The 24,216-nt window shown below is 38.2% G+C and overlaps 2 protein-coding genes across 2 annotated transcripts; both read left to right on the top strand.

Annotated features, from left to right (window-relative positions):
* Nucleotides 1–550: 550 nt before the first annotated feature.
* On the top strand, nucleotides 551–10,060 carry atp5pb (ATP synthase peripheral stalk-membrane subunit b). Its single transcript, XM_038305958.1, has 7 exons — nucleotides 551–686; nucleotides 1,307–1,343; nucleotides 2,378–2,523; nucleotides 2,727–2,890; nucleotides 4,444–4,569; nucleotides 6,182–6,361; nucleotides 9,904–10,060. The coding sequence occupies exons 1-7, from the start codon at nucleotides 659–661 to the stop codon at nucleotides 9,979–9,981; spliced, it is 759 nt and encodes a 252-aa protein (XP_038161886.1). The 5' UTR covers nucleotides 551–658; the 3' UTR covers nucleotides 9,982–10,060.
* Nucleotides 10,061–10,406: 346 nt separating this feature from the next.
* Nucleotides 10,407–24,216, top strand: eps8l3b (EPS8-like 3b). Its single transcript, XM_038305959.1, has 20 exons — nucleotides 10,407–10,556; nucleotides 11,778–11,879; nucleotides 12,687–12,799; nucleotides 12,902–12,966; nucleotides 13,055–13,213; nucleotides 15,452–15,601; nucleotides 15,740–15,822; nucleotides 15,933–16,042; nucleotides 17,664–17,773; nucleotides 18,253–18,385; nucleotides 18,467–18,549; nucleotides 18,661–18,735; nucleotides 18,820–18,965; nucleotides 20,868–21,081; nucleotides 21,391–21,431; nucleotides 21,533–21,626; nucleotides 21,935–22,051; nucleotides 22,129–22,217; nucleotides 22,348–22,480; nucleotides 23,934–24,216. Exons 2-20 carry the CDS (start codon nucleotides 11,845–11,847, stop codon nucleotides 23,973–23,975), a joined length of 1,992 nt encoding a protein of 663 aa, XP_038161887.1. The 5' UTR covers nucleotides 10,407–10,556; nucleotides 11,778–11,844; the 3' UTR covers nucleotides 23,976–24,216.

Genomic DNA, 24,216 nt, shown 5'->3' on the forward strand with positions numbered 1-24,216 from the left:
TTAGACAGAATATTGTATTTTATCTTATAGCTGTTTATCTTAATATGTAAGCACTCACTACTTAAATATAAAAGTAAGCTAAATGTGTATATATATATATATATATATATATATATTGGTTGATGAATGTTACATTTTATACTGAACCAGCATATTATATTTCTGCAGGGTTTCACCACAACTCTCAATTTATTGTGTGGACATTTTAAAATCTTGCTATATATATATTTTTTTCATTATTATTTTTTTATTATTATTATTTAGGGGTTCTTACCTTCTCGTGGTTCTAGCTTATTTTGCTTAAATTTTTGTTTCAAAACCCCTTGATAATGGCGACTATTTTGTCTGATATTGATGTTAAAAATCCGTAATGATGTGTTGCTCCGGCCATGACCGTTTATTGCTGAGAAGACCTCAATATATTTCTGCAACTGAGGAAAACTTGTAAATGTTATTTAATAAAAGGCTGATTAAGGTATTTTTGCCAGTAGCGCCATCTCGCGGTTACCGTTTTAACGCCTTCAAGATAAATAACAGTTGTTCTGTAATCTCGCGATGTTTCCCAATTCTCTGTCATCCTTGTGGCTTTCAGAAGGGCACTGAGAGGCCGAAACAAGGTGCCCGGTGAAGTACAAAATCGGCACTTCATTCTTCCAAAATGCTATCCAGACTCGTTTTTCTGTCAGGTATTTGAAGGCTAACATTCTCCGTATCGCTGTAGTAAATAGATATTTTTTAGGCTACTTTCCTTTTTTTAAATTTACATTTGAAACTGACTGAATGTGAAGGGTAAACGGTAGGCCGCGCACTGAGTGCAACATGCTAATGCTAACAGCTAATGTTGAACATTTGTAGGTATTGCTAAGAATCTAGTTAATGCTAGCTTGTATGAATAGTTCTAAAATTCAATTTAACATTGCAAAATGTTTTGTCATCGCTGTCTTTATATAATTATGTTATCGGAATCAACAGCTCTTCACGGCGTGCTAATGTCATCCTATTTACAGCTCTAGTTTAAAGACTTTTTAAAGTGTTTATAATTATTTTTGTATTAGTTTACAACTTTTTAACATTGAATGCCTCAAATCTTATATACGTTTTTTAAGTAATTCGTGTTAAAAGGCCACTAGTGGTTTACTTCTGTGCCCATTTTGTTCATTATTTTATTTTGGCACTGTCTGTGTCAAGGTGAAACATTGACTAATGGATACTGATTAAAAAAAAACTATAATTTTATTGAAATATGATGTAAAATAAGAAGTAAGCATAACTTTGTACTAAGTCACCTTTTCCCCTCTGTTTCCAGCTGGCTCTCTGAAAGGCAGTGGCCCCATTGGAGCAGGGTTTGTATCCCTAACACTTTGCATTTTTCCCCACAATGTTTTAACACTTATCCAAGAGAAAATGCTGTAAATATGCTTGTGCGTACACTAAGGTGTAGTATCAGTTGAAAATGTTCTTATCATTGTTTGTTGTAGCAATTACCATCAATTAGATCTTAGTTGTTCTATATATTATTGTTGTTTTATAAGTTGAGATTTTAGCTCATATTTCCACAAGCATTGCCCACACAATGAATTGATTTGCTGGTGTCTTCTATGTCATGGTGTGCAGATGATCCCTCTGCAAAGCAGATTCAGATCCAGAGAGTCTTGATCAGTTCAATGCAGTCAGACCTCTGGCTTTCAATATTGGCACATGTCAGAGTGCTCTGTTGAATGTTGTCTTGTTACAACATTAAATTTTACCCATCAGTTGCTCACTACAGCATATGACCCAGTGTTTAGAAAATATGCATTCCTCCTTTTTTTTTTCCTACCCCAAGGATCTTTTAATCTTTGCATATTTCATGTCTTACTTCCAAGCCCAGACCATCATACTTTCACAAGTCCGACTTATATTAAACCCTTTTTTTGCTTCTATTTATAAGAAGTGCAGTTTTTATGTTTTATCCTCAGTAAAGTTATTTTTTAGCATTGAAAAGGACAGTTAATGTAATTTTAGTTTCTTAATACAACATTAAACAAGTCTCTTGTAGAATTTCTTCTTTTTTCACTTTAAGCCTTTGTTGGACAAACAGCTGTTGGATGCTAAAGAACTAACCTAAATAAGGCTAGAAGGATGAGTAAAGCAAATTGAAAAACATTTCAATTAGTTCTTTCCATTTTAGAAATGATGGAAACCCAGCATGTTTTAAAGTCTTGTCATTTGTGATTTGTTTTTATCAATTGAAAGCGATGGAGAAAAAAAAAGAAATCAATGAATCAGGTTTGGTGTGAAAATTTCAAATTTATTTTTAAGTCTTATTGTGCAGTCTTAAAAGAAATACTACACCCATAACGTTTTTAAAACGTACTAATCTTCCATTGTCTTTCAGTCTGGTCCAGGCGTCTCGCTCCTTCCAAACATCCTCCCAGAGTCTGGCCCCTGTGCCCCCTCTTCCAGAGAAGGGAGGTAAAGTCCGCCATGGCCTCATCCCAGAGGAGCTTTTCCAGCTCTTGTATCCAAAAACAGGAGTCACAGGTGGGTATTTTAGTTACACATTTTAAGGTTACATCTCCTTTACTGGGTTAAAAAAAAAAAAAAAAAAAGCTAAATTATTTTACTAAAATGAAACTGTTTTACAAACATGGCTTGTGAGACTTTTACAGGAGCGATTAAAAACTGCAGCTTGAATATTGTTCACTAGTTCCTGTTATTAACATCTTTATTTTTCCCCCCATCAGGACCATACATGCTAGGCACCGGGCTTCTAGTCTACATGCTTTCAAAGGAAATCTACGTCGTCAACCATGAGACCTTCGCCGCCGCCTCCATTGGTGCCGTCATCATTTATGGTGTCAAGAAATTCGGTCCAAGTGTTGCAGCTTTTGCTGACAAACTAAATGAGGTCCTTATATACTTGCATTTTACACATAGATAAATCCATATCTAGCTCTAGTCTCAATACAGAGACATGTTTAGTCACAGTAATGTAAGAATATACAACCATGAGTATCTGGTGCTACCGATGGAAGTTTGATTCTATGAGGAATTATAAAACGTTACACGATTCATTTAGTAATATAAAGGGTCTTGCTCTCCTCCGCCTTCCTCAGCCCAAAAATACCTCCTCTGCCGTTGTGTTGTTTACTTTTGCAGTTGTTACGTAAGCTACAGTTGCAGAAAACTATTTTTTATAGTTCTTGCCACCATGAGAGCAAGAAATAAATTATTTGCTCTTGTGAAGGGTGCAAAAAAGTAATGTACTTTAAACTAAAGAGAAGGGCCGATTGAAGGCTTTACCTGATGTATTTTATGGAGGTGTGTGGAAGAAGTGAGAGGTAGGGCTTAAACAATCAGAATAATCGTGATTAATCAATTATTGAAATAATTAACTAATTTAGTAATCGATTAATCATTAAATGGAATGTAGAGACTTTAAAACATACCTTTAGCATACAGAGCAACCCACTTACGCCTGGCATACACTGAGCAATATTTTCAATCGTTGTACAAACTGTACAACAAAACAACAGGGTTTAAAAGTTCACAGCTCTCGATGCATATTCTCCCACTGCACACCCCGACGCTCTGATGCAATCTGACGATGGCTGACTGAATTTCAAACATGTTTGATTTTCTCCCAGACCTTATGATTCCTGATCGGGAGTAGGTTGTGAGAGGCTGATCGTCCCTATTTACCCTCTAAACACTACTTGTCGCACGATGAGGCTGAAACTCGGCCTGATCGAAAAAATTCTTGCACAACTGGAGAATTGGTCAGAAAAGGGCAAAAAGTCGTGCGGTGTATGCCCAGCTTAAGGAGTTATTATACCAGAATTGTAAAAAAAAAACAAAAAAAAAACATTAACATTTTGCATTTAAGATAAAAATATTTTCATCTCTATGCTCTATCCAGAACTCCTCAAGTGGGAAAGTTTTAGGTTCGTCTGGTTTAGTTTCTTAAAAAATCTTCTTTAATGAACCTTTTGCTATCTGATGATTAATCGAAAAATAATTGACAGATCAATCGATTAGCAAAATAATTAGTTGAAGTTGAAAGGAAATACGTTTTAGAAGTTTCTTCTAAACATTTGCAGCAGTTGGAAGGATGGACTTGGAGGTTTGCTTATCGGGACTTTTGCCAATTCAGATTAAAATCTTAAATTTTTTAGACAGTTTGTTTTACATTTTGCACAGACTTAGTTTTATCTATGTGCATTTTTTGTACATTGTTAACATATTAATTGGTTTTGGGTTGTATAATAATGTAGTTATTTTTCATGTAGATATCCAGCCTTTTTTATTTTTTCCTATTCTAAGCGGTCCCAAACATTTAATCTTCTTCTATAGTTAACAGCGGCTCTGGTTTAGTGTTTTTCTGTCCTTTAGTCCCCAGTCTTTGTGTTTGTATCTGTTTCTTTAAAAGCTTGACAGGCATTTTTCTAATGTTCCTTTCAGGAAAAAGTGGCCAAGGCCCAGGAGGTGAAGGACATCGCCATGTCCAGCCTGGCTCAGGCTATCGAAGATGAAAAGAAGGAACAGTGGAGAGTGGAAGGAAGAGCGATGCTGTTTGACGCAAAGAGGGTACGCACTGTTTACCTGTGGTCCAATGGATTGTTTCACACGTTTACAGGAATTTTGGGACTGTATTTAGGATTTATTTAGAGAAATGGTTAAAAAAGGGATTTTACCCTGACGGTACTGACTTATACAATATTTGGATTCAGTTGCTGAATACTGAGGGTGTCCCGTCCGCTACTAATATCAGTAATTGTTCCCATATCAGCCAAAAAGCTAATGTTGGATTATATCCCCCTGCATCAATAATCCGATATTGGCATGCTGATAGAAAATTTGCTTCTGTAAGATTTTGTAACCCGTCGGCTGTAGGGGTGGAACGGTTCACAAAATCCACGGTTCGGTTCGATTCACGGTTTCTGGTCACGGTTTTCGGTTCGATTCGATACATGTTGATTGTTACACCGAAATTCCATAAAAAATTATGAAATTAATGAAAAAATCCCCCCAAAAATAATGGATTGTAATTATTTTAAATGATCCACGGAAACCCTGGATAATTTCCGCATGTTTTGCTGCTTTGAATGTAATCATCTGGCGCATGCTCTCTACCATCTCCAAAGGACTCAGAGGGGAGCGGACGAAGCCACAGTGGGGGCTGTAGGCTTTGCTTTGAGCAGCCGGTCTGGAGCGCAGCGGGGGTTGCTGACGGAGTATGAGGGATTTCGGGGTTAGCATGACATGTTGCTGTTAGCATAAACAAAACGTGTTGCACAATGCTTGCACACTGTTGCAGTTTTATCCACAACTTTCTTTCCGCCGTCATAGTGGGTCACTCTAAATGCAAAGCGCTCCCATACAGCAGACCTATAAAGTGCTGCTGGCGCGTCTTCCAACTCCTGTTCTTTCCCACTCGCCAGTCCCACACAATTCTCCACAACAACTGATTTTTTTCCCCCTGCTACACCCGGCTAAGCTGCTTCGCTGCTTCTTCTTCTTGTTTACTACTGGCGGTTGGCTTTGGTCACAGTACCGCCACCTACTGCTCTGGAGTGTAATCGCTTCCTCTATGAGAAAAAGGAGCAGCGCATGAACCGAACGAAACACATGCGAACCGAACCGAGACAGTCGAACCGAACGGTTCGGACGGTTTTCATAAATCGTCCCATCCCTAGTCGGCTGATATCACATGGATCAGTTCTCATACCTATTGCTCTCACATTTCTAACATTCTGCTGCACAAAATGAGTAATAAAAGCATGCATAGTTCATTATAATATTGTATCACTGTCAACATCTGTATCAGTCTGTTCTCAAAGCTGCAATATTGGTGTCTTATCTGAAACCTAAGTTGTAGTATTGGGACCTCCTCAATACAATATGATTCTGATATCACGTAAATATAAAAGCCTTGGAAAAACTGTAAATAAAGTCCCTGGTAGATGCCTGCACAAACCTTTTGAAATTATTTTGGCCAACTCCATACATTTTCTCCAATATAATAAATTTGTTAAAAAAGCAGCAACACTATTTTTATTTGGAGCTACAAGCTCATCAGATTAAATGCCCGTTTATTTATTTTTTTGATCTCACATTTTCCAGAATAATCCGAATATGTTTCAGAACCGTTTATACCAAAGTTCTGACACCACAAACATCTGATTTTTGTGCTCCTCAGAACAATGTGGCCATGCTGTTGGAGACGAACTACAGGGAGAGGCTACACATGGTGACCAATGAGGTAAAGAGGCGCTTGGACTATCAGATCGCTCTTCAGAACCTGCATCGCCGCATGGAGCAGGACCACATGATCAACTGGGTGGAGAAGAGCGTCATCAGCAGCATCACCCCTCAGCAGGTCAGCCCTGTTATTTATTTACTGTAGTGGCTGGGATACAAGATAAGTGAGGCTGAACTAAAATCCAGTTTATTCCCTGCGTCATTTTAGAGGAAACAATATTATGAAATCTGCTTTTAATATTTCAAGTATTTCTAGTAGATTTTGTTTGGTAAAGTGTTCCTTATTTATGTAACTGAAATCACCTAACACGCAAAAACTGAGAAACCTGCTTTAGCAGGAAGTCAGTGGATGGTTGATAAATGATTTACTGATTATTTAATGATCATTTGGTGAGGGAGGGGGGTCTTCAAAATGACAGTTTTAACTCACTTTCTTAGGAGATATCAGGAGTGATTATCTCAGTAGGTTTAGTTGTTTACAGGTGATTCCAGGAGGCTAATTTTTATTCTTTAAAAGCATTTGATATTTCATGACAAGTAAAGCACTTCTACTTTGATTTACATTTAGGTGGTGACTTTATCTTTGATTTTCCTCATCCCAGCTTGGGTTTTTGTCTGTCTAATAATTCAGGTTTTTCCTCTTATTTCTTTGTTTACTGATAGTAAAGTCAAGCCCATACATTTATGCAGCATAGTAAGAAGATGACCTTTACTGGCCTTAAGTGCTTCACATTAGTACATAACTTGGGCTACGTTCACACTGCAGGCCTTGATACTCGATTCCGATTTTTTTGTGAAATCCGATTTTTTTCACATTGCCGTTCATATTTCCAAATATATGCGACCTGTATGTGATCTCCTCTGTGAACTGCAGTCATACAACACAAGTGTCCCGCATGCGCAGTAGTGGACGCAATGACGTCACAGGTCAGCATGCTTTTTTTTCCGGAAGTAAACATGGATGGTAGTGCTGGCGCGCATCTAGCGGTCTTTTCCAACTATAAAAACACAATCTTTTCAATATGTTTTAACATAAATACTGCTCTCCGCATCATCATCTGCCATGGTTGTTGTTTTTCTTGCCGCTTCTTCATAGCAAGACGCATAATAGTGACCTTTGTCGGTTACTAATGGCGTTCAGGTCGGATGAATCCGCCGTTCAGGCACAGGTTGCATTTGAAAAGATCAGATTCGTATCGGATTCAGGACCACATAGCCAAGTGGCCTCGGTTGAATCGGTAAAAATCGATCTGGGTTGTTCAGGCTGCCATGAAAAGATCAGATCCAGGTCGCATATGGGCAAAAAAATCGGATTTGGGTCACTTCAGGCTGCAGTGTGAACGCAGCCTTAGTGGGAGATGTATTTTTTATTGCAAGCTCTAATTTCTCATCTTCTCAGTTATGGTTGCAGATTGTAACGGTTAATGTGAAGAGATGCTAAAATGGTTCACTGATGCATAATGTTGTGCTGATAATGCTCAAACTAACAGGAAACAAAGAATATGTGTGTAAATGCTGGCTTATCAAAATAAAAGCAGCATATTGAGATTCGAGTTTGAATCAAAACTAAATGCATGTTTTATTTTAAACGTTCATGCGGGCAGGATGATGTGTATAAATGGAACGGGTCCAGATTGAGATTCAAAACTAATCCTTGAGTTTTCCCATATGTCTGTGTGTGTGTGTGTGTGTGTGTGTGTGTATGTATATATATATATATGTATATATATATATATATATATATATATATATATATACATATATATATATATATATATATGTATATATATACACTATATTGCCAAAAGTATTTGCTCACCTGCCTTGACTCACATATGAGCTTAAGTGACATCCCGTTCCTAATCCATAGGGTTCAATATGACGTCGGTCCACCCTTTGCAGCTAGAACAGCTTCAACTCTTCTGGGAAGGCTGTCCACAAGGTTTAGGAGTGTGTTTATGGGAATTTTTGACCATTCTTCCAGAAGCGCATTTGTGAGGTCGCACACTGATGTTGGACGAGAAGGCCTGGCTCTCAGTCTCCGCTCTAATTCATCCCAAAGGTGTTCTATCGGGTTGAGGTCAGGACTCTGTGCAGGCCAGTCAAGTTCATCCACACCAGACTCTGTCATCCATGTCTTTATGGACCTTGCTTTGTGCACTGGTGCACAGTCATGTTGGAAGAGGAAGGGGCCAGCTCCAAACTGTTCCCACAAAGTTGGGAGCATGGAATTGTCCAAAATGTCTTGGTATGCTGAAGCATTCAGAGTTCCTTTCACTGGAACTAAGGGGCCAAGCCCAGCTCCTGAAAAACAACCTCACACCATAATCCCCCCTCCACCAAACTTTACACTTGGCACAATGCAGTCAGACAAGTACCGTTCTCCTGGCAACCGCCAAACCTAGACCCGTCCATCAGATTGCCAGATGGAGAAGCGCGATTCGTCACTCCAGAGAACGCGTCTCCACTGCTCTAGAGTCCAGTGGCGGCGTGCTTTACACCACCGCATCCGACGCTTTGCATTGCACTTGGTGATGTATGGCTTGGATGCAGCTGCTCGACCATGGAAACCCATTCCATGAAGCTCTCTGCGCACTGTTCTTGAGCTAATCTGAAGGCCACATGAAGTTTGGAGGTCTGTAGTGATTGACTCTGCAGAAAGTTGGCGACCTCTTCGCACTATGCGCGTCAGCATCCGCTGACCCCGCTCCGTCAGTTTACGTGGCCTACCTCTTCGTGGCTGAGTTGCTGTCGTTCCCAAACACTTCCATTTTCTTATAATACAGCTGACAGTTGACTGTGGAATATTTAGGAGCGAGGAAATTTCACGACTGGATTTGTTGCACAGGTGGCATCCTATCACAGTTCCACGCTGGAATTCACTGAGCTCCTGAGAGCGACCCATTCTTTCACAAATGTTTGTAAAAACAGTCTGCATGCCTAGGTGCTTGAATTTATACACCTGTGGCCATGGAAGTGATTGGAACACCTGATTCCAATAATTTGGATGGGTGAGCAAATACTTTTGGCAATATAGTGTATATATATATATATACATATATATACACACACACACACACACACACACCGTATATGTATTTTACAAACATAGCTTTAAATATTATGTATTTTTCATTACACTTCTGTCTATTTTTTTTTTTTTTTTTGCGTTAAAGCAGATCTAACCCCGGTTGCACTAAATACCAACCTAGTAACTAAATGGCCTGTTATCTTACTACTAATTCTGACCGTAGTTTTCTGTTCTGATTGTTTTAGAACATGTAGCTCATTAAACACAAAGTGAACGGGCTGTGCTCAGATAACTAGAACAGTAGTGTTTAAAAAAAGAAATCATAAAATTCAAGTCTGGAAATGAAATCAAGAATTTTAATGATATGAAACTAAAACTTTTAAGAGTTTTACCTGAAGATCTGCAGGCCTCATTGCACCTGTTGGTTTATAACAGGACAACAAGGAAAAGACTGAACCAGGGTTTTTGTTTGGCAAGGTTGCCTGGAGAAATGTCCTCCTCTCTTAGGACACAGTAAATAAACGGGTGTTTTGTTTTATTATAAAATATAGAATTTAAAGTACTGTTTGAAGTTGGACTTGGACAGATGAAAAAACACTTTTATCTTGTTTTTTTTCTTTTCTTTTCAGGAGAAGGAGAGCATTACCAAATGCATTGCAGATCTAAAGGCGCTGGCTAAGACCACCCAGGCCAAAGCAACGGCGTAAACCTCCATGACCCTGAAGAAGACTACTCAGACCCTCAGCTCATAGTTTCAAAACGAGACGTCGCATTTCTTTAGCGAAATTATTTAGGAAATAATTTCTCAGTTGTCTCTTTCAACGTTATGGGTGTGTACAGTATTTACACGTCAGATGGTAAAATAAATGATTCTCTTATTCAACCTAAAGTGCGAGCTGGTGTGTTTTCTTTTCATTTCCTGATCAAGTGTTGCGCTGTTTGCTGTATTAGCTGTTCACAGGTGTAAAGGAACTGTTTGAGCTCCATTATTGCATAAATAGGGAACAACCCTTAAGACCTTTGATATGTCTAAATGCGCCTGTATAAAGCTGCCCTTTGGAATCATGAGTCACAGTGTTCTGCTCTTCAGACTGACAAATCAGGAGCCCCCCCTGATCTGTCACACCTGTAATTGCACTTTGATCCTTGAGCTTTCGGGCGAAACTCAAGAAAATTTTCAGAGCCCTCGTCCTGTGGATCAGATGTTTGCTGCAGTGAGACGCGTCGGAGGGGACTAATCGAGAAGGAGCGATGAATCCGTAGCGAAGCTGAAACTCAAGAGGTGAGGACTGGATGGTGAATGCCATGTTTTGTCAGTAGAGGTTAAAATGGGAGAACAAATAAAGCCGTTATTGGTGGCAGACTTGCTTCCTGTTTCTAAGATTATAGATGGATTTACTTATACAGAAAATGGCTTATCGCTTAAAAGGAAAAATCATTTTAAATCTTATATTAATTCGTTATGGAGGTATCGAGTTAAAATACAGGAATTACTCTTTTTTAAAAATATTTTTGTTTTTAATTCAAACGCTTTTTAATGCATAAAAGATTAAAATTCTGAACAGTTAATTTTACGCTGGTCTGCTGTCGGCCTTTGCAGTCATAAGGAAAATTGGCTCAGTCCACATTTTCGTTAATTTAAACCCTGGAATTATAACCAACCCTGCAACTGATTAACTTAGTATTGCCCTGGCAGGGCCAGCAATCTCTGGATTTCTATTCTAAGCTTTCTTTGATACGTCTTCACTTAAGAGTTGACTAAAAAGCCTCTTAAAGGTCTTTAATTCCAGCCAAAGCAACTTAAGAAACAAGCTGCTACTTTTAAGAGAAAAAGTATTTTATTACCTGTCAGGGTCAAGCAAACTACAAGGTGCCTCTATCTCAGAATATAGTATTAGTTACAGAAATGGGTTAGGAGCAATTAAAAGTACATGGTTCAAAGAAATACAGAAATCCTTAAAAAGATTTTCAAATATCAGCAGGTTAAAATGTTCACCTGGTGTGAAGAAACACTATAAAATGTTAAAGGCTTCAATGAGATTTATGAGTTGGGGTGTGTGTAGGGAGGGGGCTGTTATTTAACCAGGCGGCGCAGAGGGTGAAACACCTTAGAGAGCTGATGACTGTAATGATCTCTCAATCTCATACCTAGATCTAAGTTATGAGATACAAAGGCAGCTGGTTCAAATGCAGTCTACTGAAAGTAGTCTGTTAATTTTACCAAAGTATCAACCTAAACTGACAAGGAATCTGTGGAGGAAACGAAAGAGTGATGGCAGAGAGGTCTTCCAACCTCCAAGACTTCATTATATAACGAGAAACACATAAATCAAAGTTGTTTTCCCAATTTATGCATATATTCTTTTAACTTGATGCTCCCTTCTCAATGTTACATTATTTTAAGAGATTTTTGTTTAGTTTCCCATCAGGAGCAGTTTAAACACACAGCAGATTCTAGCGAGAAAGAGAAATAAAGTCTAAATCTTCTGTTCTTTATACAGAGGTCACTGGTTGGAGTAAATTTCAAGTTATCCCTGCAGCAGTGAAGTTTGAACCCCAGTTGATTCATAATGTTTGGAAACAGCCGTCCTTTCTCCTACTCGGGGTAAGTTCATCCAGCAGGAATGTTTGTATGTACTAACATCCAATTACAATGATCCAGAGCTTTCCCAAACTCCTTAACCCTGCTGATAAATACCTGATGGGTCAGCTTGCATTTCTTTATGCCTCCCATCCAAGAAATCCAACCTTTCCAGCGTTTATATCTTTAGGTTTGATGGAAATCAGAGCTTTTCTTTCGATGTCCAGACTAGACTACTTTCAGAGAAATGGTTTTGAACACTTTAACCAGACCTGGATCATTCAGATATCCTACATTTAGAGGATGGACCAGTGTCGGACTGTTTTTATTTGCAGTCTTTCAATAACTTATCCCCATTCAATCTGTTCAATCTTTCATATATTACTATAGGTTTTTAGTATCCACAGTGGGGTTTATTTTCACACAGCTGAATGGGTTCTGTCTGCTCTTTCCTGCGTTGTTTTCCATTTCTTAAAGAAATGACCCTGTTTTTATAAGCTGTTAAACCTGGAAACATGTCTGCTCTTAACCTTTGGACTGTCTTCAGGTTTTAACCTGCTGTAGGATATGCTGTAGTGCTTAAATAGGAGGAAGTGCATAGAAAATGTCTGAAAAAGTGAAGATAAATCAGTTAAAACTATTAGATGACTGTAGAAATAAGTCTACCTACATGGAGGTCAAATATAAAGAAACTATTATTATTTTTGATGATATTGAGGACAAATTTTATTAAAAAAATACTAATTATTTTGTAATTTGCTCAAGCTCATCAACTGAATCACAAACACTATTTTATATTTTACCATGATCTCCTATTTTCTTCTTTATCAGGGGTTTCAACTCAGACGACTACTCCCAGAGAAGAGGCTTTAGCCAAGATGAGCCCAAAGAATCATTGTTTCAGAGAAACAGCATGTCCAGACCTAGTGGAAGATCCATATACAGTATGTCCACATAAAAGCCCACCCCTTTCTAATTATTGTCAGTTATGTTTTTTGTTGGAAAAAAAAAGTAGAATCTTTCTAGCATTCTTTTTTTTTTTTTAGTGCAGAGAAAGGAATATTCCGAGACACTCAACAGGAACTCAGAAAGCTTTCAAGTCAGAGTGGAGGTAGGATATCTGAACCTGTGTCGTGATATACTCGTTATAACCGCCTCAGTCTTAACCTCTCTTTATAAAATCCTCATCCCCCCCACAGCATTTGTTCATCTGCGATATTGATGGCCAGGAGGTGAGATCGGAGGAAGACTGTGTGGCCAAACTCAAGCGCCTTGATGGCAAAGGTCGCCTGTGGCCCCAGGAGATGTACTTAGAGATAAAAGGAGCCTATCTAGTGCTCTGTGACATCGAGACTAAGGTTGGTGATAGACAGAATAATAATTGATTGAAAACTTTGGTAAATACAAGTTAAAACTATTATAACAATGTATCAATTATCATAAATGTAAAGGCACACTACTCTGAAGTTACTTTGTCTGGAAGCATGAATGTAACCTTTTTGGGGGGGAATGGGGGGGGGGGGGGGGGGGGGGGGGGGCATGTTCCCTGCACTTTTTCAAACGTCCCTTTTGGTCCCATGCACATTTTACTGTGCAGAAACAATGTTACAGTACACAGACATTCATCGAGCACTAGGACCAAGCAGAAAACCGCAGCTCAAGTTGAAGTTTGCTTCCCTGAGTTTAGATCGTCCACAAGCTCCTGATTGGCCCACAGTCTTTTCTTGTGTGATTGGCTGTCACCGCTGTCACTCCTGAGAAGCTCACTTTACAAACATCTGATGCGCCACTAAACACGTCGAAGTTAGTTATATTAAAAAATACTTGCGTCCCCCCCACTTCTGAAATCAAAATTTCGTCCATGTCTGGAGGCTGGTCTGATGTAACATATAGAGGAAGAGCAAAATAAATCTAGAATCCAAGTTAAGGGGACATTAATAGTGTCAGCACACTAGACAAAAGCAAGCTGCTGCTAATAATATGTATTAAATTTACATATCAGCACCATGTTTGACCACCTATATAAAGCAAAGACCTTCGGGAGTTTGCTTTAAAAAAAAAAAAAACAGCTGTGACCATAGAAAAATAGATAATTTTTGTCTCTGGTACTACTTACATTGTTAATCTGAAGTCCATTATCCCATTTTATGAAAGATTGTTTTCATCAGATGAAAACATTGAATACAGCTGCAGATCTTTCCAAAGACTGTCCAAGCAGATTTACCCCAAATGCAACAAAGTGTCACCAATCATTAAAGTACAACCTGAAAACAGCAGAAAGGGATAGATAAAAAGATAGAAAAAGGAGAAACGGCTACAAAGCTGTCCCCCAGAGGTCGCATCTGTAAGTGGGCCGAGTACAGAATCCTGTGGAGCCATATGTAACCGCATTGTGTCATGGAAACATATAAAGCAGAGAATCACAATATACCTTAACCCAAACTGAAAATAGCACCTTTGATCTAATTTATGAATTTATATGTATAATTCTGCTGAGCAGAGACTGCCAAAGATTTGTCTGCGAGAATTAGGATTCCTTTATCTTCAGTGCAGACTCAATGAAGACATTAGTTAACATTAAAGGTGTACAGTTTTTTTTAAGTCTTTAAAACAGAAGCAAAATAGTTAGAAACTCAAACATTTTCACTCCAGCAATGACATGTTCGAGCTGTATTAAAGGGAAAAAATCTAATCTAGACTGAGAATCGGTTTTTATGTTTTAAAGTTCATGAAGTTTACACAATTTTAAGAAGTTTATCTTTTTTCGGGTTCGTTTTAAAGAATGTAGTTAAACTTTTTACAAGAAGTATACACATTTATTTACTGAAGACATACAATAGCCAGAGGGAACAAAAATAAATTTCGACTTAATGGGGGAAACTCAAAGTGCTGCTGCCTTTTCCCATTTTAAAGATCCACTGTACAAGTAATTTAGAAATAAGCAAAAATTTATTAAATTAAGTGTAGGTAGCCGTAATTTGAGAAGTTAAATAAGATTAGTTGCCAATGGCATGAGCTTTTTACTCTTAAAATAAGATAATCAGATAATATGCACTTGAAATAAGAGAATGCAATTGTTTTTTCTTATTTTAAATGTAAATTGTCTTGTTCCATTGAAAAAGTGTCTCGCTTACCTCCTCAATTCAAGAAAAAAAAAAGAAAAAACATGTTTAGATTTAAATTTTTTGCAGCATAAAAAATTCGATATTTATATATATATAAATATAAATATATATATATATATTTATATATATATATTAGAACACCAGTCTGTGTTTGTTTGTCTCTTTGAGTGTTTTCTGGACACTTCCCACTCTGAGGAGACCTCAGGGAGGAGCCAAACCACATTGGAGAGGCTAAATACAGCATCTCCTCTGGCCTGGGAACATAAACTCACCCCCATGATCAGACCAGTCTGCTATAAATTAAATATAAAAAGGTTGTTTTTATTTTTATCACACTGGTCTTACCATGGCAGTGAGTTTTGGTTCCCAGTGAAGCTTTTATCCGTCAGAAATACTTCTTTAATTTTCTAACTACTAATTATGGACTAAACTGGTTAAATTAATTTGTTGCCACTCATCCTGATCATGCAGGCAGAGTTGGATTCGATCCCTTTGATGGGCATCAAGAAAACCAGCGCAGTGCTGGACAGCTGTGCCTACAACTCTCTGCTGACACTAACTGTGCAGGAACCTGTCAAGCGTCTTCCTCAGGTCTTTATGTTCCAGTGTGAGGAAACAGGGGTGAGTTTTCTGGCATTTTACAAGAACCCTTTACTTTGACCCCCATCGGGGTCCAAAAACTGAAAATCAATTGTATACAACTGTTAACCGTACAGACTGTCGGGTTATAATAAAAGGAAGGTCCTTCTGTTTTATCAGGCTGATGTGATTAAGGCTGATCTGGACAAGATACTGCAGAGAGTAGGTGACATAGATCCTCGCAGAGTGACACCGGACTTTAGGTAAACAAAAACAAGTGAAAACATGAACTAGGATCCAGTTTCTGAGAAGCATCAAGCAGTGACATTAGTGTTGATGTTTCTTTTACAAATGATCTTGAAAATATCCTCAGTCGGGAGAATTCAAGAAGCTTACGACAGAATGGGCCCCGTCCCTTTCAGCAGGATTCAAACCTACCCCCTCCGGACTACGTGGGCCCTCAGAGGCAAAACAGTCAGCAAGGTAAGCTCAAAGCGAGGGGAGGGACATAAGGATCGTAGAGGATTAGAAAACAAAAACTTCAAAGAGATCCAGAGATAGGGCAGTCAGGTTGTTAGTAATGACAGCAGATACAGGATTTACACACTTCACAAATCTCCAAGATGAAACATGGTAGTGGCTGCATCATGATGTGGAGATAAGTTCCCTTTCTTCGTAGAAGCTTGGTGGAGGTTATGGAAGTGGGAGCTGTTTCTGATCTGTAGACGTCTAAAAGTGAATTAAAAACATTTTAGAAACAAAACAAAAGAAAATCGACAACAAACTTCATTTAATGTGGGTCAGCATGGAGATGTAATGAAGAACTATTGAAGGATTTCAGAAGCCAGAAAGATGCGCCCGGGTTTTCTTAGTGTGATTTAATCAATTTTATTGCCAGTGATTTTTGTAAAGAAATAAAGGGACTATATCATAAACCTGCATAGACCTACAGCAAGTTCAAAAAGCTTTTCTCACTGTAAAAATGAACATAAACCAGGCAGTATGTGGGGTTGTTTAGCACTCCTGAAATCAGTCACCACAGACACAGTATATTCCACACATCTGAAAAGACGGCATTGTTTCTTTCCTAAAATCCAGTCTTCTCCCAAAAAAAACAGTAGCTCTAAACTCACTTTGAATGATTGATAAAAAAAAAAAAAAATGAATTGTTTAATTTAAAATCACTGAGCATAATCTGGACCCTGTGCAGTTTGTGTTTTTATGTCTCACAGATGAGCAGAGTTAGAAACTTTCCCATGGTTAAATTAGCTTCTTTAAACATCTTGATCATAATTGGACGTGTCAAACTCATTTTTCTTCAATTTTTACTACAATCCAACCTCCCCTTTTAATCAAAACAATATTAGAACAAGTGATTGCGGCAACAATCTGATAGATTTGTGTTTATTTTAACTAATAAGACACCGAGCGTGAAAGTAAACTAAATCCTCTCAGACTTTAAGCATGCATAGGTGAGATTAGTCATAACTTTAGGTTAGCACAGTAAAGGAAACAAAGATATTATCATGGCGTTTAGGAGGAAACTACAAAAGAACAAAAGCATATTAATTAAAGGTCAAACCATAATATTTGTGCTCTGTCATCTATATCTGGGCACTTTCACTGATGGCAAACCAAACGGGGAAAAATGGGCTCATCAGGAAAGTTTCATTTTCATACCAACCCAACCATAATCGCCATGTTTCGTTATGCTTTTATTGAATCTCTTTTATCATTTCATTGGTGTCATGGTTCAGTCACATATCTTTAAAGATCAGGAATGCCTTAAATCAAATGTTTTAATGATCATCCACTCTGACTGGTGAGCACCACCACTCTTCATTTCTGTAGGCAGGTAAAGGAGGATTGTACCATCCAGCTTGCTTCCAGATGAGGATTCTTGTTCCCAAAATGCAAAGAACAATCTTAGAAAAACAAATTTAAATAAAATGAGATATAGAGAATTCGCACATATAGATACAAATGTATTCTTACAATCAATTAACTTTGTTTAACTACAATTCTCATTTACTAAGTTAATTTAAAAATGGCATCCTTTGAATAAAAACATTCTCTGTGCTTTTTTAACCTTGTTTTCATATAGATTACATGCCTGACCCACGTCCTTATTCTCCCCAAGAAGAGATGTCCCATTATTCAGACAATCGTGATGCAGATATGGCTTTTCAGCAGGCAGAGATAGCGAGAAGCACGGTGAGTGCTGTGAACACTCCTCATACCCATCAGTTTGTGCTAAAGGATTTTCCAAAACTTCTGAAGCTGTTTTCTAAAGATAACCGAGCTTAATACTTCTGCTGCTTACTTTACAATGCGGCAATATAACTGCAATAACTTGTACAACTTGTACAATAAACGTGCAATCACTATTTAAAACCTTGTGCAATAACCAATTTATATTTAATACACTGTGCAATAACTATATATATGAATATATATTAAATACACAATGCAAATATATATTTTTTTCGTTTATTATTTATTTTATATATATATATATATATATATATATATATATATATATATATATATATATATATATATATATATATATATATATATATATATATATATATATATATGCACCTTTTCCTCTTTTTGACTATTGAGCCAGTGTGACAAGTACATTTTTCAGTGTGAGATCAATAAAGTCTTATTTTTGTTCCTTTCCTCAGGAGATTTTTAACCACATCATAGCAGATTTGGAGTTCTTCATCGGCAAAGTGACTCAAGCTTTAAATGAGCCTCAGCAGAAATCACAGAAGAGCAAGAAGATGATTTCCATGAAGAAAAAGTCCAAATCAAATGGTAAACGTTCGTCAGAGATGGGGTGTAGATAAAAGAAAAAAGCGTAGACCCTGATGAGTTTATGATGGGACTGTGTTTCAGCTGCAGCCCCGCCGCTCAATCTGCCACACTGGCAAGAGTATGCCTCGTATCTCCAGAAAATCAAATATGGATTCAATCTGCTGGTAAATATTAGTTCAGTTTCTAGAAATTTTAGATGATTTAGAAAGAATTTGGCTGAAGGAAAATCTGTTACTGCTGTGGTGAAAATCAAAGTGGTGCTTTTTTCATTACAGGCCCAGCTGAATGGAGCTCTGAGCAACCCCAGCGCTGCTGAATACGTGCATTTCTTCTTCAATTATCTGGACCTTGTAAGATCTTCAGACTCTAGGTATTCCCACTGTTTGATATTTTTCTGTCTCGGTTGTGACAATGCATACTTAATCTCTCCACAGACATTTCGTCACTACCCCCCTGATCTTCCTTCGTCAATTGTCTCCCCTCTGCTGACTCAAGAGGCTGTGGAGATGCTCCATCAGGTGCTGAGCCCCCAGGAGCAACAACTGTGGCAGGCTCTGGGAGAGTGTTGGGCCATCCCAAGGTAGGGAAACTTTTACAAGCATCTAGTTCTTTTTTTATTTCCTAAAGCCTGTAAAAGATACAAGCAATCACGTAGGTCCTTGACCTGCCACTCCCAAACCTTGGGCGTATGCATCCGGTCAGAGTTCAAGTTGAGCTGTGACAGCAAATCCCATAATGCTTTGCATGAGATCTCTCTGCGTAAAGCATTCCAGAATATATCTGCCTCTACTCAGGCCTTACTTTTTTTCCCATACTCGCAGCCATTTTCAAAGAACCGCAGTGAGCTTTAGTGACTGTCTGAAACCGTAGCTCATCCCAGATATATGTCTGAAAGTGCCCATGTGCAGAAGAAGATAGCTAACGGGAGGAGCACATGGGACGGCCTTACATAAACATATCACCAGAATGATTGACAATTAGAAGGACCACTTATGATCCACCTGGAAATAAAAGATAGTCCTCTATACCTTCAAAGCTACAGTGTGTAATAAGTACAGGGATATACAGTCAGAAATGTAATACCGGTATATTATACATAACTATGTTATTTATCATCATCTATGAGCTCAGCCTCTTAACCTTAATATTTGCGTTGCCTTAGAATTTATTTATAATTACATAGTAGCGGGTCTCGCAGCCATGGAGGCAGACATCTTTGCGCTACGGCAGCGCAGAGCCAACAAACTAGCGATTGCGAGATCGCCAAAACGTCACAACGATGTAGAAAAAATAATGGGTATATTTATTATCTTAAGTCTACATGAAATCTATACCCTACACAGACTAATGAAATAAACAAACCTCATCACTTGAGAAGGTAGGTGATGCGGACGTCGTGGAAGACATTTTGTCCTGTAACGCTCGCCGTACTGTTGGGGGGGAGAAGCGGTGGGGGGGAGATGTTCATGTTGCTGCGGTCTGCAGTCTGGTTGTAGATCTCGCTAAAAGTTACACACTGTAGCTTTAACTAAAGCAACTAAAAGCTGGAGAGCTAGTGTCCTTGGTTCTTTGCCGCCTCCTGGAAGCATTCTTGGGGTATTATGGGTAGGTTTATCCATCCTCCATGTTTTCTCCATTTGTGGACTAAATCAGGTCCTGCAGCATTAATAATTCACAGTCGCTTACTAGAAAAATAAAAGTCAATGACTGTTTCATCACTCATCTCTTCTTAAACAGGGAGATGATGTTTTGCTTTTTGAGATCTTTCAGCCTACTTCATGTTGTCAGACAGGTTCCAGTGGCGTTGGCTTGAGGGAGTGAATTTAATCCAGCTTTCCAAAAATGCAATTTATACTAGTTTCTTTTAGGTTGGGTGGTTTGATATGTATTATTCCTTTAAATAGATCAAATCATTTAACAACTACGTTTTATTTTTTTACGCAGGCTATTTTAGTCTAATAATAACATTTATTTGATCAGAAATACCGGGATTATGCATGCAAAACTCAAAATATATTTATTAATATCCCTAAGGAAAAAATATTCTCTGTAACCAAGGAAGAGCTGAACCATTCACGTCTCAGGTCCCATAAAAAATAATAAGCCAATAAAGGGGACAATAAATGTAAAATTAAAATGGTATAAAGTTCCGATAAAAATAAGGGTTACTTAATAGCAGTGTCCTTTCAGCACTAGTAGTTTAAACACAGTATCATATTAAACAGTGCAAATGAACATGATGTTAATAATAATGACCTGTTTCTCTGACATATACGCCATAGGCTTGGTATAAACTTTTGAATACAGCAAACTTTTCCACTGAATCTTTGAAATATCAGCTTCTTCCTACAGTATAACTTTATGTTAACATATCTAACAATTTCTTATAATGTCTTGTGGAAGGCTTTACTAATCCTATTCCAGTTTTCCAATTGATTTTTTTCCTTGAGTTTCGGCTAAAAAGCCTTCTTTCTTCTTCCAGGTCTGAATGGCCGGATAATAATGTCCCCCCTTACATCCCGGATTTTTATGATGGCTGGCAGCTCCCCGCACCCCTTCACCCACCTCCTGCACCTCGTCAGAACCATCCATTGAGCAGAAACAACAGCCAGCGCTTTCCACCGGGCGGACCGGGAGATCCAATGGGCAACGGCCAGGGCTTCTCACCCAGAGCTGTGCTGCGACGGCCTGAGGAGGTTAGGGCTTATCTAATCACAAAGGGAAAACATGTCAGCAATCACAGGGTGTCGACCGCTTCAACAACAGATCCAGTTGTGCTTTAGAACATCTGATTCACCTCTTTCCAGACCGCTATAAAACTCCCTACAGTATGTTTTTACATAAGAGTACGACCCTTTAATCATTTAAGGTTTTAGTTATTTCTTTTAACTTTTTACTCAATCACAGCTACGGTTTCCCCCACCTGTTACATGATCCTGCACTGTTTGAGGAGGCAATGGAAATGTCTTTCGTTCTTATTGTCTTGTACTTTGTGCCTTTTATAGCCCATGTCCAATGGTCCAATAAGCTCCCCTCCACCTCGGCGGTGAGTTTTATCAGCAGCAGTGTTGCATGCAGCCAACATTTCCTCCCTTCTCGCCCTGTTTTTTTCTCATCTCACTAATGTGTTGTTTTCCATGGTTTCAGCCCGACCGAGCCTCCGCTCTACATGCGTGTCATGTACAACTTCTCAGCAAGGAACAGCCAGGAGCTGTCTGTGATGCAGGGAGAAATGGTTCAGGTATGAAAAAAACAACTTGATCTGTTGACATTTTGTTGCACATATTTTTACTTTTGCTATTACTTTAGTTATAGGATGGATTATATGTTCTTTATACCTAGCAGAGGTATTTGTTTTTGCCTCTAGAAGAGACCCTTAGTTGCTGTTAAGAAACTGCAGACATCTGCAGCTGAAAGAATCCAATTAAGAACCTAATGGAAGTGTCCCAAAGTTAAATTCTTTCCCCTTAATCAATCTTAGCTTTTATTCTTACAATGGATCACAGCTAAAAGGGTATAAGTCTAAGGTTCTTATTTCCTCACTTACAGGTGATTCAGAAATCTCGTCCATGGTGGGTTGTTCGAAACAATCGCAACGAGGAAGGTAGCATTCCTCCGAACATTTTGGAGCCAATTGATAATGAGCCATCCATGGACGACCAGGAGGTGAGCCAAACGCTACGGAGGAATAAAACGAACACATTTCACACATGAGAGCTTATTCTCCTCACTTTGCTTCACAGTGGGACTCACGCGGCCACGTAACCCTCAACTACAACTCCAGCCCAGCAGATGTGAAGGCATGGCTCGAGTACAAAGGTTTCTCTAAAATGTAAGGATTGATTTCTCTGACTTTAAAATATTTATTACGTCAGTAAGATTTTTTGTTGTTTTGTTTTTTTTTTTTATAAAAAAAACCCCCACCCGACTAGAATCTTTGTTTTCCCACTTCTCTTGCACAGCACGGTCTCCAGCCTTGGTGTCCTGACTGGAAGACTGCTTCTGGGGATGTCCAAAGAGGAGATCAGGACGGTGTGCCCAGAAGAAGCTGGAAAAGTCGCATTCCAACTTCAATCTGTGAAGTCATCCCTTGCAGTAAGTTATGTTTGCTCATCTAAAGAAAGGCGAATAGCTATGTTTGTAGAGCTAACAGTGCTTTAGCTCACTGTAATAACCCTGGGAAAAGGGAAAGCCATGCAGTTTAATAGCGATGTGCACTGATTGGCTCTGTTTGGTCAGTTTTATTGCTCACTATTTAATATCAGTTTTAGGCTTTAAAACAGTCTAAATCTGTACATATACCTGTAAAAGGAAGATAGGGGAAAAAGCTAATAATTTATTGCGCATCTCTAACCAAACAAACTGCAAAAAAATAGAAAATCTTTCCTACCGAGGAGCTATCATAATTTCTGTAGAAACACATTATTAATCCACATTAACAAGAAGATAATGTTATAGATTTATGCCAGCCATGCATTCAAACTAAAGCTATATTTAAGTTTTAAGCATTACTGAGAGAAAGATTCAAAAGAATCAACCGGAGCTAAAGATTAGTTGGCGGTGAGGCCCTCAAACCGCATAGAGTTTAAGCTCACTAAATGTAAGAATAACAGTGGAAACATGTATAATGTGGTTGCAATGGATGGTGAAAAACAAAGGAAACTTTACCAGCTGTAACAATTATGGCTATATCGCCACAGAAATGTTTTTTGTTTGTATAACTCAATGTATTGTTTATGCTCATCAAAATACGTTAATTAACTTACAGGTAATGAATATCATTGTGATAACATTAATATAAGTTTCTTTTAAGGAATGAATTCATAATTATTTCAAAGAGTTGGACAATCACTGCTGGTAGTCAGAGCTTCGAAATGAGAGAAAAATATTTAACCGTAGCTTTCTCAGATAAAACATAAATGAGTTAAGTTAGGAAGACCTGATGATCCCCGGCTCAACATTATTCAGGTTTTTCTCCAACTGTGATCTCTTAACATTTCTCCACCTCTCTAAACATCCCTCTCACCATCTGTGGCGGCTTGAGAAAAAGACTCCTGATCCAGCTAATCCACCAGGTTGTCAAAACAAGTACACTTTTATTTGACTTCATATTTTCCGCCAGGGAAACAGAAATAACCATCAATAATTTCACTCAAAGTGTTTAAATTGTGGACTTTTCTCTTTTGAAATAAAAAAGAATAATGCTAGAAGTTAGACACTACTATGAGAAAACGCTGCAAGAATGAGTATTTGTAACTTCAGCAAGATTGCCAAATAAATTGACTAGCATTTTATATTATTTATGAAACAAGAGCCTTCTAATATGGATTAGCCTATCTGCACATGCAAAATATACCTTAAACAGTCTCATATATTTCTATTAAAGTGTTGAGAAATCGTATTTTGTCAGAACTGTAAAAGGAAAACTGTAAGCTCCCCAGTAGAGAGAAAAACTCTTTTTCCTTTAACCCCTCTGGTTCTATCAGATAACATCCCAGCATGTATAAAACATGTGTGCATCATTAATACGTGTGTTTTTGTCTTGCAGCTCTCAGATGAGCCCTCACAGATGTACAACAGCCGCTACTGACAACAGTGACGACTGGGATTCTGAAACAGCAGGACTCCATGGCAGTTCTGACTCCTCGATCATCCGTTCTCACTCTCAGCATCTACTGACACTCATCCTATTCAGTTTATTTTTATTTTAGAAAGTTTAGACTAGAGAACAACCGATATGTGCTGAGATCCCAGATATGTGCAGCTGATATTTTTGGCCCGGTTCTTGGAGCCAATATTTTTAGTTTTTTTTTTTTTTAGATTATTAAAAA

This window comes from Cyprinodon tularosa, unplaced genomic scaffold, assembly GCF_016077235.1.
Source record: "Cyprinodon tularosa strain WSP-4 unplaced genomic scaffold, ASM1607723v1 ctg57, whole genome shotgun sequence".
Classification (NCBI taxonomy): Eukaryota; Metazoa; Chordata; class Actinopteri; order Cyprinodontiformes; family Cyprinodontidae; genus Cyprinodon; species Cyprinodon tularosa.

What these genes read in the sequence shown, in the direction of transcription:
- atp5pb (XM_038305958.1), top strand. Translation starts at nt 659, where the DNA reads ATGCTATCCAGACTCGTTTTTCTGTCAG. An exon ending in CAGACTCGTTTTTCTGTCAG is followed by an intron (nt 687 to 1,306) that starts GTATTTGAAGGC and finishes CTCTGTTTCCAG; the next exon opens with CTGGCTCTCTGAAAGGCAGT. An exon ending in GCAGCATCACCCCTCAGCAG is followed by an intron (nt 6,362 to 9,903) that starts GTCAGCCCTGTT and finishes TTTTCTTTTCAG; the next exon opens with GAGAAGGAGAGCATTACCAA.
- eps8l3b (XM_038305959.1), top strand. Translation starts at nt 11,845, where the DNA reads ATGTTTGGAAACAGCCGTCCTTTCTCCTACTCGGG. An exon ending in TCCAGTGTGAGGAAACAGGG is followed by an intron (nt 15,602 to 15,739) that starts GTGAGTTTTCTG and finishes CTGTTTTATCAG; the next exon opens with GCTGATGTGATTAAGGCTGA. An exon ending in AGAGTGACACCGGACTTTAG is followed by an intron (nt 15,823 to 15,932) that starts GTAAACAAAAAC and finishes AAATATCCTCAG; the next exon opens with TCGGGAGAATTCAAGAAGCT.